This window comes from Sitophilus oryzae, unplaced genomic scaffold, assembly GCF_002938485.1.
Source record: "Sitophilus oryzae breed Bouriz unplaced genomic scaffold, Soryzae_2.0 scaffold_550_pilon_pilon, whole genome shotgun sequence".
Taxonomy (NCBI): Eukaryota; Metazoa; Arthropoda; class Insecta; order Coleoptera; family Curculionidae; genus Sitophilus; species Sitophilus oryzae.
In genome coordinates this window covers 969,574-996,019 of record NW_022147141.1, presented here as the reverse complement: position 1 = coordinate 996,019, position 26,446 = coordinate 969,574, and the positions used below count along the sequence as shown (strand labels likewise).

The 26,446-nt window shown below is 32.4% G+C and overlaps 2 protein-coding genes across 2 annotated transcripts in view; both read left to right on the top strand.

Moving 5' to 3' along the window:
• The first annotated feature begins 9,642 nt into the window (after positions 1 to 9,642).
• Positions 9,643 to 10,380, top strand: LOC115886997 (putative nuclease HARBI1). The gene has a single exon (XM_030906326.1). It carries the CDS (start codon positions 9,643 to 9,645, stop codon positions 10,378 to 10,380), a length of 738 nt encoding a protein of 245 aa, XP_030762186.1.
• A 4,385-nt stretch (positions 10,381 to 14,765) lies between these two features.
• The window catches only part of LOC115887001 (TATA-binding protein-associated factor 2N), a 123,222-nt gene continuing 111,541 nt past the window's right edge, over positions 14,766 to 26,446 (top strand). Inside the window, exon 1 of the mRNA XM_030906328.1 lies at positions 14,766 to 14,931. Within this exon, the coding sequence (XP_030762188.1) occupies positions 14,917 to 14,931 (15 nt within the window). The 5' untranslated portion in view covers positions 14,766 to 14,916. The remainder of the gene's footprint in view (positions 14,932 to 26,446) is intronic.

The following is a 26,446-nucleotide window of genomic DNA, read 5'->3' as shown; positions in this document are numbered from 1 at the left end:
TGGCACCCTTTGCAGCCTGGTTAGGCAGTAGCATAACTAGGCTAGTCTTGTTGTAGGCTTGCCTAATAAATTCTTTCTTCTTTTTTTACAGTCCCCACGATAACATCTTTTATATACTACAGAGCATACTTGATATTTTCCTCGATTCCTCTTCGAGATGTAGAGTTTTTAAAAATTCGCCCACTTTGAATAAGTAGGCTTTAAACGGCGCCGGCTGCGGCTGTAATGCAAAAAAATTCTAGCTGTGAGCAGCAATTAAAACGAAAATAATATTTGCAAGGGCAGATGAAGAATTTTATAACAATTTAAACTTTATTTAAGAACATCAACAAATTTAGACTATGTCTAATAACAATGAAAATTAACAGTAAAAGGGAGACATGAGATTTTCCTACAGATCTTCGTTATGTCGACCGTCTTCTGTTATGGATAGACGGGACCACCATTTTTGAACATTTCTCGATGAATCCGTTACCACAGTAGGGGTGAAAGATACACTCGCATAACCGCTAACTTTTAATTCGTGTCTAGAATATACGGTCAATTTAAAAATAAGAACCTGTATATTTTTTTATTCTTCTGCAAAGGTAAAAATCTATAGGCACTCGATAAGTCCGGCAGCGGCATCGGCGGTCTCGATGGCCAACGGCTGGGATCTTGGTTAGCTATTCAATTATTCTCGAAATTGGCTACTTAGAAAGTAATATTTTAACCACTATGAAAGTCAATAATATCCAACTCATCTTTTGAAGGAGTTGGATAGGTGTTGTAAAATTATAAGTTAGTCAAAATTTATGTGTTTGTTGTTGGGCATAAACTCTTTAAAAAAGTCTTTTTGTAACGAATTAATTATTTTACATAGTAATCTTTTAACTCTTAGTCTGTAAGTGCTAACTTAAATTGGTGCAGTACATTTTATTAATTTATAAATTAATAAAATGTACGTAAATTTTATCTTAATATTTCCAGGTCGAATTTATTATTCGATATCTTTTGCTAAAATAACTCATTCCCCTAAAATTTATCAATAGGAATTGTCAAGACATTGCCCTATATCAAACCAACCCTTATCCCGATAGAAAGGGACAAAGGTCAATTAACGACGACATTTTGCTAAAGATAGCCCTTTTGGGTCGGATGGCATTTGGTCACGATTCGGTGTCTATCTCCTGCTCGTGACATATAATAATTTGTTAATTTTGCTATGGATTAATTGTTCGATATGAATAGAAATTAGTCAAAAGTGGGATATTAGTCAAGTAGATTAATATTTCTTAAAAAAAATGGATTTTGGGACTGAGAAAGAAATAAAAAAAATATATTTTTGTAAATACCTCGTTAGAATCCAAACGGTAACCAGCTGAGAGGGCTTTTTGCTTGTAAAACAAATTTGCCTAATCAACAAAAATGCTTAACGTTTCAAGGGGTACATCCCCGTCGTCAGAAGCAAAAATTAATAATAATAATAATAAAAAATTAAAATGTCTAAATACAACTGAGGGAACACTTTAGTCTTATATCAGGCACGTCTGTTAAGATCTGATTTAAAACTTATCATAAAATAATACTTTCAGTGGAAATTATTTTGTTTTAATGCATATATTACGAGAGAATTAATTACAGTTGAGGGTTGGAACCTTTGGTGTTACACAGCAAAATAAAACACTAAATCACCACAATACACCAAAACACTTTTACGCGCATCCAGTGTAAAAGTAAAAGTGTTTTGGTGTATTGTGGTGATTTAGAGAATTAATACTAACAATATTATACAGGGTGGCGTACCTCATCCGCCTCGGTTGATTATACGAAAATGGAAAGATGTAGAAACAAAATATTTTATGGGTATATGTGGGGAGGTAATGTGCACAATTTAAAATTATTTTGAAAAATACAGATACAACACCCGGTATTTTATTTCATATTTGGATTGGATCTTTATAATAAATGCTTTATTTTGTGGACACAATATAAAGCATTTATTATAAAGGTTAAATATGTTTACAAGCTTGGGTTGTTGATATATTTAAAGATTTTTAAAGATGCATGCTACAATAGAATATATTATTAACACTCTGTACATTACTTTTCACAATTAATTCTTGTGCTGAGTTTAAAGGTGGCGAAATCAAGATGGCTGGTGTCGCTATGGCAATTTTCTCGTGACATTTAGTAACTATTTTCAAAATCGACATTAGTTCATGGACATTATTATTTAGATTTATAACAGTTTACATAAATTTTCCTACAATAGTTTAATAAGTATTCAATATTTTTTAAAGAAAAATAAAGCAGTATCTGCTAGCGGATGGATATGTTATAGTGATTATATTTTGTGGAAAATTGTTCCTTTTGGCCTCAAGAGCTATCCAAAAACTCAAAGATATCCAAAAACCTGTCGTTGAAAGTGAAGAAAATGAATTTGCCGTAATTGGCCCTTTTATAGAAAATCCATACAGGGTGAGTTTCCTACAATGTTCTCTAAGGGTATCTCGGAAAATACTGGAGATAGAGAGTCGCTTAAATGGGGAAAGAATTGCAGTTTTGTGGGGTCATAAAGATGTGCCTTTCAGATTTTTTGAAAAAGTTCAACGCTTACTAGATATTTCGAAAAAAACAAATTTTGGCTATTTTAAAAATTGTCCCTAATTCCATTATAAGCTATTTTAGACAAAAAGTTTTCAGATAAAAGTTGTAGATAATCACATCCTTAATGAGACCTTGTTCTCCGTTTTTTTTCTATAGGCTGTCATTTTTGAGATATGACACAAACATAGGTTTTTTTAAATGGAAACCATAGTTGGCCATGACTTCATAAAAAGCGCCATTTTTTAAGCTTTTTAGTGATGTAAGTATGTAAGTGTAAAATTTCTGAGTTATAGCCAATTCTTATCATTTTTAAACAATTTCACTTAGTTAGCCATGGAAACAAGTTTAATCGTCTTTGCTCTCATAAATGTGAAGCTGTCACATCAAAACATTGTAAAGTAAAATAAACAAAAATTGTAAATATGAATTTTTCAAATGAAGAAAAGCATGTAGGATTATTGGTTCAACTTTTCTTGACCATAGATTTTCGAGAATACGTTGACCGGTGAATGTTACGTTTTTTAGAAAACGGTTTTTAAGACATGTTAGAAAAGTTAAATTTAGTTATAGCCTTGTATATGAATTTTTAAAGTAGCTCAACCTAAGACGTTTATGGATGTAAAGCACCAGATGGCGGGGCGTATTTCACAGTCTTTTACTACAGAAAAATATTTTTTGTTACTCTGAATTTTGAAGCGGCCAATAAAAACAGAGAAAATAAAAATCGATAATTTTCGGACTGTGCCAATTGGTTGCTAATCGACCAGATACTTTTTGTCTATTAGATATGCTATAAAAGCTGGTAATTATACAATTCGACCATTGTAAATACCCGACAAATTCCGCAAGGCCGACGAGGCCGATGTTTTTCACTGATAAGAAATAAAATGTTTGTTTAGATAATTTTCGAGATATTTTTTCCTTCTGAATGCACATTTTAAAATATTTTATATTCTTTGACGGCTTGATCTACATACTGGTTGCACGTATCGAAGTTTTGTTTCTTGTAGTTTTAAAATATTTTCTTGTTTCTTTGTAGTTTTAGTAAAATTAGATTAATTTATTAAGTTTGATTATAATGTTTAGTGTAGACTACCAGAAGTAATTTAGAAGTGTTTTTATATTTTATTTTGAATTTAAGTAGTATAGGTGAAGGGGTAATTTGTGGTTATTTTTTCTTTATGTTTGATTAATTAATAAGTTTGATAATTTGTTTAGTGTAGAATACAAGAAGTAGTTTGTGTAGTGTTCTTGTAAGAGATTATATTCATTTATTTTCGAGTTGAGTAGAAGGTGAAGGTATTTGAGTATTTTTTTCTTTTTGTTTTTCTTCTAAATAATTGTAGTAGTTCTTTTAAATATTGTGATAGATACATTATAATCTTCCTTCAACTACGTTTAAAAGTGCGTTATCATATAATTTTGGTTCTCTGGTAGTTGAATATATACGAAAAAAAATCTGATCAAATTTTAAATTAATTTAATCTAGTCTTATTAATCAAATTAAACTAGTCAAATAATATTAATTGCAATCAATTATTAAAAAATATTTATTATTTTGGAAAATAAATTTTGAAATGGAGTATTATTGATAAAATTTAGCCAATTTTTTTTACCCAGTAGCGTATTTCAATATGATCTTATCATTTATCACTGTATAATAACTTTGTTGTGGCAGAAAAATATACCAGTTAGTTTCAAAATATTATTTTTTTTAAACGTCATAAAAGTATTAATTTTACTACGTGATTGACAATATAAAAAAGTCATTTTATCGCCTAGGCATAAAAGTAAAGTTTTACACCTAAGCATAAAAGTATGAAAATATATTATTAAAATGACATAAGTCTCAAATTCAACGTGCCGTAACCGTAGTTTCTCGATATATAATTACTCATGGGGTACACAGAAAACTTGAAAACAAGGTATGATTGATAGCGGCTCCAATTTCGTTCAGTTTGCGCATATCGCCTGTGACGTCATATGCCATACAAAAAAATATCCATATTGTTCAAATGCCACTAATAAAAAAAGACCTAAAATAAGTAAGAATAATGACATAACCCCTAAAGTTATGTAAAATCATCGAGCTTGACATTTGAAAAGTTATGACACATTATACACATTTATTATGTGTCATCTGTTTGAAAATTTGAAATTGACGACCAATAGTGCCGTTTATCACCTGTGACGTGGTGACCAACCTGCGCAATATCATACCTTGTTTTCTCTGTATCATAATAATTACTTACAAGGTATGAGTTTTAAATCTTTTTATATTATTTGGAACGTTTGAAATTGTTTAAAAAATTATTTGTGAAAAAAATAGCATGCTCTATTCGGAGTAAAAATGACTTTTTGTGCTTCGGCTGTATGTCAAACGTAGAGTCTCGCCATGCATGCACGAAAAATGTCATTTTTACTCCTAATAAAATAATATACTAGAAAGTTTTATGGTTTAACGGGCTTTGTGAGTTAAAACATAATGATATTTTCAGTTTCTATAATTCTTGATCGAAAATAAACGGCGTCAGCGATGGCTATGAAATGAAGATCGCTATCATTTTATATGTAAATTTATATGGGAAATGACGATCGACGACATTTTTTTATCATATGGTACAAAGTTAAAGCAAACTTGACTGATCATGTTTTACGCTAAGAAAGATTTATTTCGTGTAATAAAGATTTAAATGGTATATTAAGTATCTACATAATATTTATTTAAATGTCAAATAATATTATTGAAGCAAGTGCCAAGTTTTATTTTTAATTAAGAAAAAATTTAATCAAGAATGTATAAAAGTTTTGTTTTCAAAAAAAAATTATCGTAAATTGGTAAAACCTCAATTTAGAATAAAATGTTCTAAGAATGAAATAAAATTTTATAGCCCTGTGTCAAATCGAAATAAAGTAAGTGTATGTAACTTTTTTTAAATATTAATAATTGCCAGTAATTAGCAAATGTACCAACATATTGAAATAATAATTTCTATGTTAATACGGTTTAGAATTCTTAAAATAACCGCAAAAGATAATCGAAAATCAACAATGAAATAATAGTTTTGTTTAAATTTCTTAATCAGCTGAGCCCTATTATAGTTCGCAAAAATCCGAGCTATATTATTACATTACTCTGAGGGAAATACCGCAAATAATCGATATTTTTGACTCCGCCCCTAATCACATGACTGAAATTCACGATTTGTTCACCAGAGGCAGCACATTTTGTCGAGAGGTTGACCAACTTTAAGAATATATAAACAAGGGTTATAGCCAATTTTTATCTTTCTTGAATAATTTCACTTAGATGGCATGGTATTCTTATTCTGTTATGATTTATAACTTATAAAAAGTCAGAATATATTACTAAACGGTTCTTTACAATTTACATTATAAGTTATTTTAGAAAATGTTCAAAAAATCCGCCATTGTTTTGAGTTGCATCTTTTTAAAACTGAATTACTACCTATTCTCACAGAAGGACCGGTCGACTTAATTAAACTTTTCTCGTACCGCTACTTCGAGTGCCTCTCTTAATTCATAAGTTCTTTTGTAAACCTTATTGTTAACTATACCGCATAAAAAATTCTACAATGGATAGGTCAGGTGATCGGGGAGGCCCATGCAATTAGTCCACCTCTTCCTAACCCTGCGTTTGTATAATTATAATGTAAATAATTTTTAACATTTCTTTCATTATGGGGGGTGGGGGGTGCTGTGTCATAATGAAAGGTCATGTTGAAACCACTTTATTGATGCGCGAGTATCTACACGCTTTTCTTCATTTGAAAAATTCATATTTACAATTTTTGTTTATTTTAATTTACAAAGTTTGGATGTGACAGCTTCACATTTCTGAGAGCAACGGCGATTGAACTTGTTTCCATGGCTAACTAAGTGAAATTGTTTAAAAATTATAAGAATTGGCTATAACTCAGTAATATTTCGAAGAAAACATATTATAGCTTACATCACTAAAAAGCTTAAAAAATGGCGCTTTTTATGAAGTCATGGCCAACTATGGTTTCCCTTTAAAAAAACTATGTTTGTGTCATATGTCAAAAATGACAGGCTTTAGAAAAAAACGGACAACACAGTCTCATTAAGGATGTGATTATCTACAACTTTTGTGTGAAAACTTTTTGCCTAAAATAGCTTATAATGGAATTACGGACAGTTTTTAATTAAAATTATCTACAACTTTTGTGTGAAAACTTTTTGTCTAAAATAGCTTATAATGGAATTACGGACAGTTTTTAAAATAGCCGAAATTTGTTTTTTTCGAAATATCTAGTAAGCCGTGAATTTTTTCAAAAATCTGAAAGGCGCATATTTATGACCCCACAAAACTGCAATTCTTTCCCCATTTAACCGACTCTCTATCTCCAGTAGTTTCCGAGATACCCATAGAGAACATCGTAGGAAACTCACCCTGTATATCTACAAGTTATCGTAAAATAAATCACTGAACTACTTCCTCGTTTTTCTTGATACAATCCCCCCTAGGCCCACCCCAGGATAAATTGCTAGTTACGCTAATGATGGCTGTGTTAAAAACACTAATTTTTAACTTCACACCTTAGACTATTAGTAAAGTATAATAAATACATATTTAATAAATATTATTTATTAAACTGTTATAGGTAAATTAAATAAAAGTAAACTGGTATAAATTTAAATAAAGTCCAAAAACTAATTTCGATTTTGAAAATAGCTACTATCACTAGAAACTTGCCATGACGATACTAGCCCTCTTGGTTGTGAAATCCATTTTATTGAAAAATTGTTCTTTATTCAAAATCTGAGCTAGATAGGTATAGGAAACCCTAATATAGTTTGAAAGAGCATTTGAATCTGCTTCCATTTGATTAAAAATATTATAACTATTCGATTTATTTAAAAAAATACAGGGTGCTGTATGTTGTACACAGGGTGTGTAGTTTTTATGCGAAATGTATATTTAAAATAGACCAGCAATTTTTGATACCCCTGTATACATTAAACGAAGCAATCAAATTTTTTAGTAAAGTTTATTTCTTTGGCTTAAAAGTTAGCACAAGAATTAATTCTGAGCAGCAATGTACAGGGTGTTGACAATCTTTTTGATTATATCATGCATATTTAAATATCTTTAAATATCAGTATATGTCGTATTTTGTGTCCACGGATCCAACTATGATATAAAGTACTGGTTGTTCCATAAAAAAATATAAATTTGGTGTCTATCTTAGTTCTGACATACCCTGTACATTTCAAAATAATTTTAAATTATGCATATTGTCTTCTAACGTATACTCATAAAATGTTTTCTTTCTACATCCTTCTGTTTTCGTATAATCAACCGAGGCGAATGAGGTGCGCCACCATGTATAAGACATATTAAGAATTAAATGCTGTTCAGCAAAATAATAATTCTGAATTTATTACAAATAATAAAAAAATTTTCACACAATTAAATACTATATACTACTACTGCTCATTTTCTACAAACAAGAATTTCAAAATAAAACTTGCATAATTCCTGATATTCAATTTTCTGACAGGTACCAATTAGGCTAAAATTGATAGTTCCGAAGTAATAATTTAATACAAACTACAGAATAAGGTTAAGGATTTCGGTTCCATTGTTTCGAAGAAAATAGCGACTGAACCAATAAGGTCTATAAATTTTACCTACTCCTTGCGTATTTTAATTTTTTCAAATAAGAACAAAAATTGTGTCTAGGGTAAAAAGTCTCGGAATAACATTTATTCCGAGAATATATAAATTGAAAAAGAATCTATAAAAACTGCAATGGAAAATATATTTTTTTGTTTGAGCAATCAGAAACGGACATTGATTTTATCGTCGTTATGTTTTCATTCCCGATATTCCAGAACTTTATTTATGTTTCATTATAATTATTATAAAATGTTGAAAGTTATTGGAGCTTAAAAAGATACGAGCTGTTTTTTTTTGTAATAGCAAACATATATTTTTATACATCAGTTTGTTATATTACGCGGTATTTTTTTAATATATGGGGATTTGGTTAAAATCAAACTAAAAAAATATTTTATTTATTTATGGATATTAAAAATGGCCCGCAGAAGGGTATAATTTTGTGTAATGAAAGCACATATAAAATATGTATATTTTATTTGGTTTGGTTCGATAAAGATATAAAACATATTGTTGCGGACCCGTGTGGACTCGACCTAACCTAACTATATGTCCCTCCCTCAGATGACCTTAACATCGCATTAAAGAATAGACACCGTAATGATTCATTCGGACGTTCGAGAAAAATCGAAACCTTCCCTATGCACCTAACGATCTATGGACTATTCTAGAAATCTTTAGCTGTGGGTATAAAAGCCGGCGGCTGGGGCCTAAAGAGGGCAGACATAAATAGACGAGTACAGTTGACGCGCTAAAATTCAAAATAAATTCTTTGTAGATAAATAGTTATAAATCGTTTGTAAATAAGTTCTTTAAGTCTTTTATCGTTATTGTTTTTGTTAATTAGTGTTAAATAAATTATGTTTAAATAAATTGTGACTTTCTATCCACACGGAAATATTATATTCCAATTTAGAAAAAAAAATTGTGTGCACTATGTGCGTATATTTGAAGTGAAACTTTATATTAACTCAAATTAAGCTATTGAATTGAGAGATTTGAAGGACATGTTTGAAAAAGGGTAGTTTGAAATATTGAAAAAGCAATAAATTAAAAATAATAAATAATTTGATTCACTTTCACAAAATTTGCATTAATGACCGTCTGCCCATCTGTATGGTATAGTAATTGGCCCGTATGAATAAAAATGAGCAAAACCTTCTACTTGCAAAACTTGAAGCATATGCTATATAGTTTATGAATAAAAATGTAAGTAAAGGTTTTGCTCAAACTTGTATTAGATGAAGCATGAGCATCTATTCACATTTGAGTATTTGCTCAACTTGTTATGAATAAAATGTATGGTTTGCTTACTTAGTTGAGCATATGCTCCAAAATTTTTGCATGTCGTTAGTAGGAGATGCACCTTGCCATAAGCAGATCATAAAATGGCAGAATTCGTGAATTTACGTGCACAGAAGCAATACAAAGTGCAAAGGGAAGTTAATTGGCGAGATTTTAAATCTCTTTACAAATTTCAAGAAGAAAATGTAAATTGGATGGCAACGTACTTTTTGGGAGAAAATCTTGAAAGAAGAGGAGGCGCTCTTTCTTCAAATCATAAAATGAAGGTTTTCTTGATTGAATTGGGAATCACTCAGTCGACTGTTTCAAAAATAATTTTATTTGTAATGAACAAAATAGTTGAAAAGTCCCATTTATGGATCAAATTTCGGTCAACCCAACCCAATATAAACGAAGCACAGCAAGCGTGGCAAGAAAAATTGCAGTTTCCAAGTGCTATTGGAGTGATTGATTGCACGCACTTTCAAATTTTGAAACCGAATCAACACGGTGATGAATACATTAACAGAAAGAGATTGGCGACTTTAAATGTGCAGGCAACATGTAAATCAGTGGAGATGTTTACTAGTACTGATGTTAGTTGGCCGGGTTCTGTACACGACGCAAGAATTTGGAGGAACTGCGATATACGTCTAACTATGCAACATATTCCTGGTGCAGTACTACTGGGTGATGATGGTTATGGCTTAGAACGGTGGCTAATAACTCCGTTTAGAAACCCTAATAACGCATTGGAAAGAGCTTACAACAGACTGCTTAAGAAAGAAAGGGTTATAATTGAAAGGTGTCTTGGCCAACTTAAGCGCAGGTTTAAGTTTTGAAATATACGTCCCGTGTTAAATTAGAAAAAGTTCCATCCGTATTATTTGTTGTATCGTGTGTCTGAATACATTTTAATTACATTTACAATCAAAACATGGTCAAATTAATGCAGACGCAACCCGAGTGTACGTTAATTTTTGTAAGTTTCGACAGAAATGACCAGGCGAAAATGCTCATTTCATTGAAGCAAATGCTCTTGAGTATAAGCCTATCATTATTCATATCAACTCGAGTAGATGCTGATACTCCGACCTGTTACTCTACGCTCTTCCTTGGTGCGTTTGCTCATACTCATGAGCATTTGCTTTCTTTTTAATCATACGGGCCTTATGGGTGCGTCTCAAAAGTGGCTCACCCCTATAACTTTTTAATTTTTTTTTTCAGATAAAAAACGAGATTTGGTAGGTTAGTATATGGCATAAATTAGATTTGATTGACTTACTCAATTCTTTTTGGCCACTTCCTGTTTTACCGGAAACGACTACAACTTTTGATTTTTTTTGATCATATGTCTACTCTTCACATTTTCGCATATCGATTATTTGAAATTGTAACATGTGGTTTATAACGACAATTTGACCCTAAATATCAAGTGTGTGTTAACAAATTATTTGTAAAAAAATGTTAATGAGCCACAAAATTGAGATATAATAATATAATTAAAAATATTCCAACGAACTTACCACCGTGTGATATCAAGCCGAACCATTTCCAGGCGACTTTCTAATGCTGGATTGCGGCATAGACGTCCACTGCGAGTCCTTCTATTAACTTTACACCATAGGCAAAAGAGGCTACAGTGGGCTAGAGAACACCAGAACTGGTTATTACCTCAGTGGAGAAACGTAATTTTTACTGACGAAACCAGGATAGGTTTGATCAGTGATGACTATCGTCAGCGAGTGTGGAGGGAGGCACGGAGGCGGCATTGCTTGAATACGGCCCTTACGAATAAGCTCCTTATCAAGGAGGAACTGAGATCTTCTGGGGTGGCATCAAGTACAATAGGCGAACGGACCTCATTCATATTCCTGAGGTGATGAACGCCCATTTGTATGTGGAAACTGTAATCAGACCAATAATTTATCCACTGCGAGAAGAAATCGGCAATAATTTTATTCTCATGGATGATAATGCTTGTCCTCACAGAGCTAGGATGGCCCAGGAAGCATTAAATGAAGGGAAAATAAATCGTCTGGACTGGCCTCCACTCTTCCCCGACATGAATCCTATTGAACATGTTTGGTACTACATCACCAGAGCTCTATGTCGCAGAAATAACCCACCAAGAAATAGCCAGGAGTTGATCATTGCGGCTCAAGATGAATGGCAGAACTTACCTCAAGAAACAATAAAAACCTTATAGTGGGGATGCTCCGACGACTTGATGCTCTCGTAACAAATCGAGGAGGCAATACTTTATATTAGTAACCTTAATTCTGTCAGATTTATTATTTATTTATTTCTTTTCTCTTTTTTGTCAAACATTTTTCTTTATGGAATTTGCATTTTTTTGTATTTTGTCAAAATATATTATTAAACTTGGTAAAAGTTTTCCCATTTTTGTGTGATTTTTTAACATAACTTTAGCGTCTATTGATTTCCACGAAAAATTAGTTTGAAATGTATTTTTTTATTAAAATAGTAAGGGGGTGCAAGACTTACCGATGAGTGTACTAATATACCAAATATTTTTTTTTATCTGATAAAATTAAAAAGTTATAGGGCTGAGTCCTGTTTGAAAAACACCCGGTATCTATTTATTTTCTTTCCTGTATGGGTATTGTGTGGTATTGCCATTGTGTGTGTGTGTGTTTGTAATACTTTTTTTTAACTGGCTTGCTTTATTTTTTAATAACCTTTGTCATTGTTAAATAATTTACGCTAATCGTCGAAATACCACAAAAATTAGAATTAAATACATAAATATATAATAATTACATTAATCATGAAACTTCAAGGTAATTCTAGCAATTTTCCAAAATATTATGTGAATTTTCAGTGTGAAATACTTAATTTCTGTCCTTGGGCTGTTTTCTTTTTTTTTAATTTGGTGGTCCTAATTTGTTCAGTAGCGTTCCTGAGTTCATGTTATATTGTAGAGCTATACTATGTAATATAAAACTATATGGGGGTAGTTATAGTGTTGGTATAGAGTTTTATTTGACTAATTTTCGAATATGTCATGTACTTATTATATGATATTTATATATATTCTGTAAAGTACTTTTGTTTACTTTCTATATTTTTTAATAGCGCCTTCGAAAACGTTGTAGGATACCTCATATTTTTTTTTATTTCAAGGGAAACATGTTTTTGGAATAATCAAAATTAGCAAATTTGTTTCCATTAATGACTACGTATTGTTGTACGATATAATGGAAACCGTAATATACAGGGTGGCGCCTCTTATACGTCGCGGAGGCTCCAAGGAGAACGGTAGTTTATAACGAAATAAAATTTAGGAAGCATATGTAAGTTAACTGAAAGTATTTTATAAAAATATATAGAGTTATACAGGGTGTGCCGAAAAAAGTTACACATCAAAGTTGTATTTTTTGTAATGGAACACCCTATATATTAATTGGTTTTCGGATTCTAGGAAAAAAATAAAGGTGAGTTTTATTAAAGAAGCATATTACTAAAATGTAAGGATTTTGACATATGTATGTATGTATTTCATATTTTATGAAAAAGAAGGGTAAACTTTAAATTCCAAGAACAGCTACCTAAATTTTAATTTACCCTGTATAGCCTAATATTTAATTACAATAACCATTGTCTATTATACCTCATACCAAATTAAAATTTTACCCGAAAGTTAGTTATTCGGGGTGAGAATTATTATCTATGGCACATTAGTCACTTTTAAACGCAATTTACTCCTTTATTTTAAATGGAACACCCAGTATATTATTCCAGTGTTCAATGGGGAATTCGTATAACCGCATTCTAAACCCGCAAAAAACAGATGAAAGTTGCAAAATAAAACATAAAAGTTTCCAACAATACATATACTGCGTGTGTCTCAAAAGTGACTCACTTCTATAACTTTTTTATTTTTTCAGATAAAAAGACGAGATTTGGTATTATTAACATATTCAATTGTTTTTGGTCACTTCCTGTGTCACCGGAAATAATTACAACTTTTAATTCTTAAATGACACCTTCGGTACTTTTTTACTTTATTCTATAGAAAATGACACTTTGAAAAGAATGACATATCATATGTCAACTTTTGACATTTATGCATATGGTTTATTTTAAATTGTAACATGCGGTTCATATCGACAAAGTAAAAAAATGCTTTTTCCAAATATGCTAATGACCCACCCTTGTTCAATTTGAAAAAATTGAGATATGATTCAAAAAACGATTTGGGCATCTTTTAACCGGCCAGGACAAGACACGAAAAACATTAGATGATCAAATATATTTTTCCAAGGCTTCTTAATTAAAAATTTGTGTTTTTAACACAGCCATATGACACTCTAGATTGGAATTTAAAATACGATTTATTTGTAAGCGAAAATGTCAAAACTTGACATATGATTTGTTGTTCTATTCAGTGTGCCATTTTCTATCGAATAAAGTAAAAATATACCGAGGGTGCCATTTAAAAATCAAAAGTTGCAGTCATTTCCGGTGAAACAAGAAGTGACCAAAAACAATTGAATACGTCAATCAATCCTAATTTATGTAATATAGTAATATACCAAATCTTCTTTTTGTTATCTAAGAAAATAAAAAAGTTGTAGGGGTGAGCCACTTTTGAGGCGCACCCAGTATATGTATTGTTGGAAACTTTTGTGTTTTATTTTGCAACTTTTATATATTTTTTGTGGGTTTAGAAACTAAAGCAAGTTTACATCACGTTATTCGTTATTTCTAGACGAAAAAAAAAATTTGTTATGAAAATAAGTATAAATTAAAAACAAAGCTACATGTTACTTTTTTGTCTATTTAATGTTTCTCGTAACTTGCTTCAAATATAAGTATTTGACATTTTATGAATATGTTTTTTTTATTTCTATACTTATTCTTTCTCATTTCAGGAGGTAGGTACTTCGAAATTTCAAATATTAAAACAAAATTAAGTTGATATTATATTAACTCATATCAATGAATCTACACGTACGTTAACCACGCCAATGGTTTCGGGTCTACAACCCGGGTCGTCGGTCACTCAAGGCTACCAACCGCTGAATAATATTCCGCAGCCGCGAAAAGAGGAGACACGGCTTATGATTACCGAACAATAAACAAAATGTCCGATTCCGATTTGGTTTTCATCGTTTTTCGGGACCCCGTTTTTTCAACTCGATCCCCCTTTGTCTGCCATCGTGCGTCCGATTTGTCATTTCCTTCGTGGCCTTTTTTAATCGGTTTAATGGTATTCTTGTGCGAGCCATCGTCCACTGTATATCCCATTCGGGTACTGGATGGACTGGTGACGGTACTGGTTTTGTCTGTGCTACTGTTGTACGCGTCGGTCAGACTATCGTTTACGTGTGTGGTTTTCTTTTGATCTCGTCATGTTAGTTAATAGGGTGAGTTTTATTGTTATATTAGGAATTTTAGCACCAGAATTATTAATGTTGGGTTAAAATTATTACTCTACCGTTTAAAATAACTTACCTTATGCCTTTACTATTTTAATCGTTACGATAGTATATTATTTTTAACAAAAAAAAAATATTTATTGAAAACAACTTCGTACACGTACCCGTATACTGCTCCCGAGAGCGAAATCTACGACCCTTAAAAATATTTTCAATTAATTTACACTTATCCTGTATTTCGAACAAATATACAGGGTGTCCCGGGCTGAGCGTGCATTAGAAGATTCTAGAGAACTATAATATCTAGATCGGAGATTTCTGTACGTCATTGTTTCACATCGAGACCTATCGATTAAAAATATTTTCAATATGGCGGCACTTCCGGAAACACCGGGAATTCACAACAACTTTCTTATTTTCAATGGATACCCCGTTTTTTATTCTTCTTCTTCAAGTACCCTCTCCAAACGGAGATTGGCAATCATCATGGCTATTCATACTATTTTCCTTAACCATGCTAGCATCATCAGCAAATGATTAATACAGTTTTAATCAACTGCTGATGATGCTAGCATGGTTAAGGAAACACGCGTCCAGTGTAACAGTAAAAGTGTTTTGGTGTATTGTGGTGATTGAGTACTTTATTTTGCTATTGCTGGTATTTTTTTCCATAACATGGGCCGTCCTCTGTCCGAAACACTGCGACCTGTGAGGCCCATTGTGTTTGTCCCTCTTCTATATCTGCACCCATTCTCCTATCCCTGTGCCCTGCACTAGCTTATGCAGGTCCTTGATAGGATGGGAGCATAGTTCCTCCGGTTCTAGCCTAGCTTTCCCAAATAAAAAGTAACGCTTGCGATCCAGAGCCTCGCAATCACATGAGCTCCGCTGTTTCAGGATCTTTATCGCACAGTCTGCAGTAAAGACTTCCTTGATACAGGTTGAGCTTGTTCAGGTAACACTTGACAGCCATGTGTCCTATCAAGAGGCCTGTTGTAGAGGCCTATTGCTGATATGAAATTAAATTCTAATATGCATTTTTACCGTTTCTAATAAGTATTTTTTTAACGAAATGGGCAATTCTAAATATATCAATTTTATTTCTAAATTCATTAATGAATATCAATATAAACTGTCTGTCAGAGTTTGATTTTTAAACAAAGCCTTTTAAGCTGATCTGGTTATTTGTGCCTAACAGGCATGAAATACGGTTTAATATTTTTTTCCGTTTTAATTATTGGTTACAGTGGCAGGCAGACTCGTCTTTATGTGATATAAAACATTTTTTTTTATCTAGTCATATAAAAAGGTTGGTTGTGGATCTCAAAGCTTGTTTAGAGATAGCAGATAATTTTCACTCAAAAATTCCAACCTAATTCACTATGTTTATGAAATCTTGTTTATAAACTTAGTTTTCATATATTCAAATTTCGGACGTTTTTTTTTTCTGTTGTTTTCTGTTGATTTCTATGTTGGCGCTATTCCAGCCTTGCGGTATATGTTTTCTCCTTAGACAGCTTGCCAAAATTATTGCATATATCGTTTAAAAATATACGGAAAGGTGTGGTGGCCACCGATGTCTCCAGATATGAATGTGATCGAGCATCATTGGGACATGCTAAAACGCCATATTGCCAAAAGGAATGATCCCCCCTGTACCTTAAATGAATTGAAAATTGCTGCACGTGAAACATGGGAAGCCATTCCTCAACATCTTCTGAACAACTTAATTGAGAGCATGCCAAGTCGTCTCATAGCTTGCATTGAGGCTCGAGGAAGAAATACAGACTATTAGTTGTGAGAAATAATTAAAATTGTTTTCAATATTTTCTGTTTAAAATGAAATTTGTTTTTGTTGATTTTCAATCATTATTAAATAAAATTATAATAACAGCCTAGTTGCACTTAGATTTTTAATTTTATATTAGTTAGTCGTGTAGTAAGCCAATATGTCCAAAAATATAAAAACAATCATATTAGGTCCAAAATAAAATAAAAATATCGGTATATGCAATAATTTTGACCATGTGTATTGTAACGTTTTTAGTTCGTTACATGTCTTTTTTATATATAATATATGATGTCTGGCCTATCATCACCGGATTCCCTCTCGTTCAGGCCGGATAGTTTATTTGACGCGTAATTTTTACGTTCCCTAGTCGCCAACCCTGTTATCGTTCGACACAATCCTGTTATCGCTCTGAGGAGGCGCTGTCAGGGTTGTGTCGAACGATAACAGGGTTGGCGACTAGGGAACGTAAAAATTACGCGTCAAATAAACTATCCGGCCTGAACAAGAGGGAATCCGGTGATGATAGGCCAGACATCATATATTATATATAAAAAAGACATGTAACGAACTAAAAACGTTACACTGCCCTCCTCCGATGGTTTTTGTTGTTGTTGGTTCCAGTCACTGCGTTGGAGAGAAGGGTAGAGCTAGTGCAAATTTTGTTGAGGTGTTTAGACTCGGTTAGCCTTCTTCAGTCTCTGTTGCTCTAGTCTGCAATTCCTTGTCTGACGTTGTTAGTATGATACATTCCGTTTGAGAGAAGGTTTGAGCTGGAACAGTATATTTGTCTGGTTGTCTTGGTCTTGTAGTACCGACCGTTAACCTTTAACTGCTCTAGTTCAATATAATTCCTTGTCTGGCGTTGTTAGTATTGTTCATTCCGTCTGAGAGAAGGTTTGTATTGGCACAGTAAATTTGTTTGTTTTTTTTTTGGTTTTAGGGTACCGGCCGTCGTATACCTCTAGCTGCTCTAGTAGTATACCTCTAGCTCTAGAGCAGTTAAAGGTTAACGGTCGGTACTACAAGACCAAGACAACCAGACAAATATACCGTTCCAGCTCAAACCTTCTCTCAAACGAAATGTATCATACTAACAACGTCAGACAAGGAATTACAGACTAGAGCAACAGAGGCTGAAGAAGGCTAACCGAGCCTAAACACCTCAACAAAATTTGCACTAGCTCAACCCTTCTCTCCAACGCAGTGACTGGAACCAACAACAACAAAAACCGGAGATAATCACCAAGAGACAGAACTGTAAAAAAAAGTTAAAATGAAATGAATATGGAAAAATAATACCCTACATCTGTCAGCATGAGGCGATGCACTGTAGTGTACATCAACTAAAATGGGATAAATAGAGCATATCTATAACGATACCCCAAAATGACTCTACATAAAAAAAATACAACTAAAAACCTTCTGAGCCTTAGCTCAGAAAGAAAGAAAAAACAAAATACGCATCGCCTAGGGTAGTCGACGGAAGGTCAACGCCCTGTCAAGCAAATGGCGACGGAACCCTAACCAGGTATGTCAATCAAATCAATTTAATACAATGAATAAATATAAGTTTTACTTACCAAAGTAAAACATATTAAATAGGTATTACGATAAAGTAATACTATACACGTAATACCACATACGTAATACTATTCACGTAGTACCACATACGTAACATCACCCATATAACACCACACACGCAATACCATATGCGTAGCACCATATACGTAACATCACATACATAATAATATATACGTAACATCACATACATAATACTATATACGTAGTATGTGGATAAGGTGTACGGAAAGAATTTCCGACACTCTCGATGTTCTGAGACTTATCACGTACTACGGTGGCATTTGACGGACTCTTACCGTCACGAGGAACCCGTACATGGTTATTCTTTACTGTTGAGCATGCAACTAACCAGTAGCACACTCAACTCGCCCACCATGTAGAGCGGATACAGGCCACAAGGCCACAAACCACGACCATAGGCTAGGTAATAGCCATAGATCGAAACAAAAAAAATACATCTAAAAATGACCATCAAACAAACTCAAAGACTTACAGAAAACTGTAAAGTCAAAAATCACAAAAATGTCAAACACGACACTGCTCAAAGCCAGACTCAAAAAAAACACAATTGCTAAACCCAAGTAAACTGTAGGGTTAAATGAAACTAACAAGCTAAACTAAACTATACATAAGGGAACAAAATGATGAAATTGTCTCTATGACAACTCATCAGGCAAAACAAAACCAACAAATATCTCACTGACAGTTATTCTAAACCAAAAAAAGTGGTGTAATTGCTCGCGAAACAATAGACCTGGACAAAAAAAAACACAAAAACTAATAAAACAGAGCAATCATCATCTCGCTATGCACGCCGCTAAAAAACTCAATGCATCTGCACATTCCATACAGACACTGCCAAAATTCACTCAAAAAAAAAACTAAACTTGATATAGATGTCACCAGGGCAAATATATCTCACAATAAAGAACAGATCTAAACCTGACACAAGTGTCATCAAAAAATATCTCTCCAAATAAAGAGAGAACTAGAACTCTCCAACTGAACTCAACCTACTGACGCGTTTTGACACAGATATAGTTCTTCGGAAACATTGCATTGGCTATCAGATCTAGTAAAAACTATTAAAACCAGGCAACAGAATCCGAGAACAGAAATGTCAAACGTCAATCCTCCCTAAACTTGAGTCACAAGCGCTAAATCGCTCAAATAACTCAAAAACAATCATCATATCAAATGATGACAACACGTTAATGATCTTGGACGTCTCCAAAAAAAATCATTAACAACCAAAATGTTCACAGTAGCATCCTGCTAACTGTAAACCATAAATACGACAAATGATCCCGCATGTGTCGTCTGCAAGACTGCAAAAAATTTAATGTCCTTCTGACATTAAATAACTACACGGTAAATGTCTGTATGAAAAGTTATTCGGCAACAATCATAACAGAACAAGTACCAAACATTCCTTTGACACGTACAGCTGCCAAAAGAAAACAAAACGATACCTCACGTATCAAATATGACAAGTCACCCTCGTCATAAACTCAAAAAACTCAAGGATACACTTCCTGTATCAACATAACAGTCCTAGTATAACTGTCATCCAAAAAATTCAAAATGTACCTAAAGTACCAAACAGGACAGTCTAGCAACTGTCGATAGTAACTGACAACACTGAAGGTTCAGATGATGAAACATAGTGAATGTGGATACTAAATAAATAAAAAATTAGCATAAAAAACATTGGCGTAGAAACCTGAAGGTAAACTAAACAATAATCGAGATGAGATTAACTCTAACGTACTTCTATAAGCAAAAAAAATAACCCTAAATGTAAGTTTAGCAGCTCGCCCTAACAGTTATCGATAATCACAAAAACTTGTAAAATTAATTGCAATCAATCAACAAAAACAAAATCAAAATGGTCAAGTTGTGACCACCCAGTATAGTAAAATCATCAAAATAATCTCAACTAAGTATAACATTCAAAATTTATACGAAATTTCAAACACCTAGAGATATAAAAAAAATCACAGTCGAAAATTTAATGCTTGTCCACCCTGTATAGGGAAAATACAAACCAAAATGTCTGTATATATAAAGTTTCAAACTTTATCAAATGTCAAACACCTTGAAATTTAAAAAATTCCAAAGTCACAAAAAAGTATTGACCACCCTGTATAAGGAAGTCCCAACAATAGATAAACTTTCAAGTTTATCTACCAAGAATAAATTTTAAACAACTATAAAAAAAATTTTAACCCCAAAGAATATTCAGGTCCAAGCATTAAATCTTGACCGCCCTGTATACCAGGTTCAAAAATATATCAAAATATCAAAACACACAGCTGACACATCTCCGTTATATGAAATTGTCCAAATTCCATAGACCCAAATAATAATAAATAGAAATATCAAAAATAAGAAAGAGAATAAAAATTTCAGTCTTAAATCGTACCAAGAAAACAACAACTGTTTCCTCCTCTGTATCATACCAAAAAAGATTAAACTACAAAAATTAATGTGAGAAGATTAATAAGAAAAATTGTCAGACTCCAGTGAAATGTTCCGAGTAAAAATTTCTCAAGGCCCGACGCTTATGGGTGCCAAATATGTGTAGGGTTTTGAGAAATTTTTACTCGGAACATTTCACTGGAGATAATACAACACCCCCTTATGTACGGATGTCCTGTGGACGAGTGTCCCCAGTAAGAATGATCTTACATATAAGTGCCACACAGCGTGGATGTAGCTTGAGTCCCATGCTGCTTCGTTCCCAGCTATAAGCTAGTTAGTTACGGCTGTATAAATTCATGGTGTCCTCATTCTGGGCCCTTTGGTTGTGTTGTATGGCTGAGTACAGAGATGCGAGACCACCTCACGCTGTTACTGTTTAAAGCAAGATTACATAAAGCACAGCTAAGTGTAGATTTAAGTTCTAGTTTTACATTTAACATTTAAAACATTTACAGTCTTAAACAATAACGTACATCTTAATAATATCGTACAGACTATGTTAAGTGGTTAGATTGTTAAGAACATTCATGTCGATTTAGTAGTTAAAATATAATTTAGATCTTAGGTTTCATTGCATTATGTCTTGTAATAGTATTACTTTTTTATAGATATTATTATTGCACTAACATCATATAAAATATATCAAATTAATTAAAGTAATGCTACATTTCATATATTCTCTTAAACTTTACATGTCTTGTATTTTATCATAGTTGTTTTCATAGATATTTAGTACAACTCTTACCACCACTTTCTTTGACATATAACCACTGTATATGTAGTCATTAGTTTTAAGTAATATACAACTGTGTTTTCTTTCTCTGTACATGCCTGGCGCCCAATATCTATTTTTTTTTTGTTTATTGTTATTAATTAGATTTCTTTCCAGTGAAATACCTTATCCACGACTGCTCTCCGATGAAAAGCTGCCGTATTGGGCGCCAGGCATGTACAGAGAAAGAAAACACAGTTGTATATTACTTAAAACTAATGACTATATTTACTCATGATGTTCTTTGCTGGTACATGACATTGTAGAGTTCTAGTAAATATATATAGTGGTTATATGTCAAAGAAAGTGGTGGTAAGAGTTGTACTAAATATCTATGAAAACAACTATGATAAAATACAAGACATGTTAAGTTTAAGAGAATATATGAAATGTAGCATTACTTTAATTAATTTGATATATTTTATATGATGTTAGTGCAATAATAATATCTATAATAAAGTAATACTATTACAAGACATAATGCAATGAAACCTAAGATCTAAATTATATTTTAACTACTAAATCGACATGAATGTTCTTAACAATCTAACCACTAAACATAGTCTGTACGATATTATTAAGATGTACGATATTGTTTAAGACTGTAAATGTTTTAAATGTTAAATGTAAAACTAGAACTTAAATCTACACTTAGCTGTTCTTTATGTAATCTTGCTTTAAACAGTAACAGCGTGAGGTGGTCTCGCATCTCTGTACTCAGCCATCCAACACAACCAAAGGGGCCAGAATGAGGACACCATGAATTTATACAGCCGTAACTAACTAGCTTATATCTGGGAACGAAACAGCATGGGACTCAAGCTACATCCACGCTGTGTGGCACTTATATGTAAGATCATTCTTACTGGAGACACTCGTCCACAGGACATCCGTACATAAGATAATGTCCGTACATAAGACACTACCCGTACCTTGGACACAGTCCGTACCTTGGACCCTAAAAATATGAAACTCTTGTTTAAAACCAAACAAGGTCTAATAAATAAAATAATCCTACCTCGAAATACTTCCGAGGGCTCAATAAATAATAAACAACCTGTCCTTTCTTCCATGTAACATTCTGGAGGACAAAAGAAAAGGGACGCCACCGTGCCAGCAAAATACAAATACAAGTTGGGACATCCGTAACTCTACCGTAAAAATATTCAATAATAATATCGGATCTATAAAAGGTAATACCTCATCTTTACTTGTAGCCTCGAAATAGCAGCTGATTCAAATTATACAGCAAGATTTAAATAACCACCATTTCTAAAAGCTGGTATACGACAGAGCGTCAAAACAAAGTGAGATTAAGCACGGAGAGAGTTGACAGAAGCGATGTTGACAGCGCCTCCTCAGAGCGATAACAGGGTTGTGTGGAACGATAACAGGGTTGGCGACTAGGGAACGTAAAAATTACGCGTCAAATAAACTATCCGGCCTGAACGAGAGGGAATCCGGTGATGATAGGCCAGACATCATATATTATATATAAAAAAGACATGTTACGAACTAAAAACGTTACAGTATATTTACTAAGATTTTCCAAGCTTTCCAAACCAAACCAAACCAATCCGGCGCCGACGGCGGCGTATACTTAAGTAGTTCAGGTGTTATTCCGTCATTCCCTGCTGCTAACTAACTAACTTTCATTTGTCATATCTTGAAGAGCTTTTTTATACTTCTCCTACGAGAATTTCTGATGCGTCGCGTCGTCTTGTGGTAGGGACAGTCTTTCTTCTTGATGTGTGTTTTCTGCGGCTTTATATAGGTCGCTGTAGAATTTAGTTTCCAGGCATATTATTTATTTTTTGTCTGTTATTCTGATGTTGGTGTGTGTTAATGCGATAGTTATAAGATAAAAAATATGAGAAACTACCCTCTAGCCTTACGAAAGTACCCTACCAGAACTGTAACGAATTTTACACTATCGGCTAATGCCGGCATTAGAATGTGTGAAAATGTGCCAAATTTCAAGAAAAATGGTTATATTTGTTTTTAGTGTTATATTTTTGTTATTTTTAGTCCCATTTTTATGATTTTTTTCAGCAAACTGTATATAATCATATCAACTTTAATTCGTAAACTCAGGTTTTTATAAATTTTAGTATTTGGCATATTATACAGGGTTAATCGAGGGGATGTTTTTTACCTTAACTTTAAAACACCCTGTGCAAGAATTTCATCTGTAAATTTTCCTAAAATATAATTTTACGGTCAGAACCATGTCTCCTGACCATTTTGTTTTTTGGATCATGTCAATACATGCTTTGGTTAATTTTTAAGAGCGAAATGAACTTGCCACTAACAATTTTTTCAATTATCATTTCTTTTTGAAGGTTTTTTTCAATATGACAAAGCGGCTTTGGTGATTATTGTGAACTATATACTACTATGACTGCCTATCATGTCTGACATTTGGGAAATGCTTGGCAGGAGGTTTAGGGGTCCCGAAGCGGTACCAGCTTCATTATATAAACTTCGTTTGGTTCTTCGCAATATGATATAGGTATGCAGCCTCAATGACAGAATAAACGGACGTATACAGGCAGTTATAGCAGCTAAGGGAGGCAATACAAAGTATTAGGGTGTTTTTTAACATTTTTTTTATGTTTGTATACTTTTGAGTATTACAGATGTTTGCTTTAATATCGTTAGTTCTGTTATCGTTATGAATGTTTATTAAAACCAGGACTGTATCGTTAGTCTTTAAACGTTTCTTTTTAAGTGTAGTATAGAGTATATAGCAGCGTAATATGCCGTTACGACAATAGCCACCAAAACCATCTCGACATATTAAAAAATTACATCAAAATGTAATGATAATTGAAAAAATTGCAAATTGATCGTGATCAGTTCATTTCGCTCTTCAAAATTAGCCAAAGCATGTATTGACATAAAACAAAAAACTAAATGCTCAGGAGTCATCGTTCTGATGGTAAAATTATATTTGAGGAAAATTTACACACGAAATTATTGCACAGGGTGTTTTAAAAGTAGGGTAAAAAACAATCCCTCGATTAAACCTGTATAATATGCCAAATACTAAAGTTTATAAAAAACTTAGTTTACAAATTAAAGTTGATATAATTATATACAGTTTGCTAAAAAATTAATGAAAATAGGATTAAAAATAACAAAAATATAACACTTTAAACCTCACTAAAAATTTCTCCGTTGCGTTTTTTTGCATCTAAGTATGTTTTATCTACTCCTTCAATAGCTGTTATTTCCTCAGGAAAGTATCTCAGAAACAAACAAAAGATAATACAAAACATTATACAAATAATATTGTCAGTCTTATTGTTAAAATAAACATTCATAAATGTTTATAATGTCAAAGAATAAAAACAATAAAAATAATATTCAAAAATATTTAGCTAGTTTATAGTAAAATATCAATGACCTCTAAATAAATTCATTTCGATGTCATTAGTAAATATAGCAATAGCAAATATTAGACCAGTGTTTACAAGATCAAATTTGATTTTCAAAATATAATTCATTTACGGCGTAGAAAACCTTGTCTAGTAAATAAGAGTTCAATGCTTTGCGAAATGAAAAAAATGATGTTATGGATTTGATTTCAAATGGCAGGTGATTGTGCATTTTTTTCGAGTTGTATAATATTGAACTTTTAACTAACTCTGAGCGTGGGGTAGGTAGATAAAGATTTTGCTCCGCGTTCCTGAGTGGATAAGTGTGAGATGGCTTTTCTTCAGAAGCTGATACATGTTTACGTATTAGGCAAACGGATTCAAATATAAATAAGGAAGGAAGATTCAATATTTTTAATTAAAAAAAAACAAATCAGATATATATCTTGTATATATCTGAGTTTTGCTCATATATAAATAATGTTCCAATTTACTGATAGAATGAGATAAAAATCTTGAATATCTATATTACATACACTTTCATAATTACCATTCGAAGCCTATTCCCCCGTAATTATTAGAACTTAGATTATTTGCCGGTTTGGTTGCGGATTGCATTTCATACAGCTTCCTTTGATCCTTTTCACTCGATCAAGAGATGCTATGACGGGGTAGGTTAAGCATACTCGCTCTCCATGCGAAATTAACTAACTGAAAGGTTTTGATGTATGTAGATAGAGATCTAATTATAGTTTCGTATACATCAATATAGGAAGAGTCAATCATTGAGCAGTACAGATTTACATCGTATCGTGGTGTGAATTCTGGGAAGACACTCTTTAAAATTAATTTCATTTTTATTAATTTTTAACATTTATTAAAAGGATATTATTTTTTTAATCCACTATTTTAAAACCCATTTTAATTTAAAATTTTTAGTATTTTTCTATATGAAAAAATAGTATTTTATTTACTTATACTTTTTTCGAAGAGCTCCACAGCGTTTTTCCACCTCGACGGGTTGGTCTAATCGGAATTAAGAATAACTCGAAAAGTATATTACTATTAGCTTTCAAATTTTGTACGGCATTTCAATACGCACAAATTTATCATTTACAGTAGAAAACAAAATTTTGTTGACAAACCTATTAAGACATGATGTCACCATATCTTTCGAGAGTTAACGGACGAGAAGAAGAAGATACTAAATATCTAATTCCTTAGCCCCGTATCTTTATTCTAACTTTATTTTTCTAGTATAGAAATATTTTTAAGATATAAGATATGCTTTTTTTTTAAATTCCACCATATTTTCATGTTTCTCTTCATTTTCTCTAAAACGCTATGGAAATTTGGATGGGAAGTATTTAGGATTAACCATTTTAGAACAAGCAAAAAATTTTTATGAAGAATGCGTTTTTCTCAAAATGTCAGTAATAAAAAAGTTTTTCCTCTTGTGAAGATAATCTGCGTACATACTATAGACGTATTTCG

Bases quoted from the DNA above. Each gene is read 5' to 3' on its own strand.
- LOC115886997 (XM_030906326.1), top strand. From the start codon at position 9,643: ATGGCAGAATTCGTGAATTTACGTGCACAGAAGCAATACAAAGTGCAA.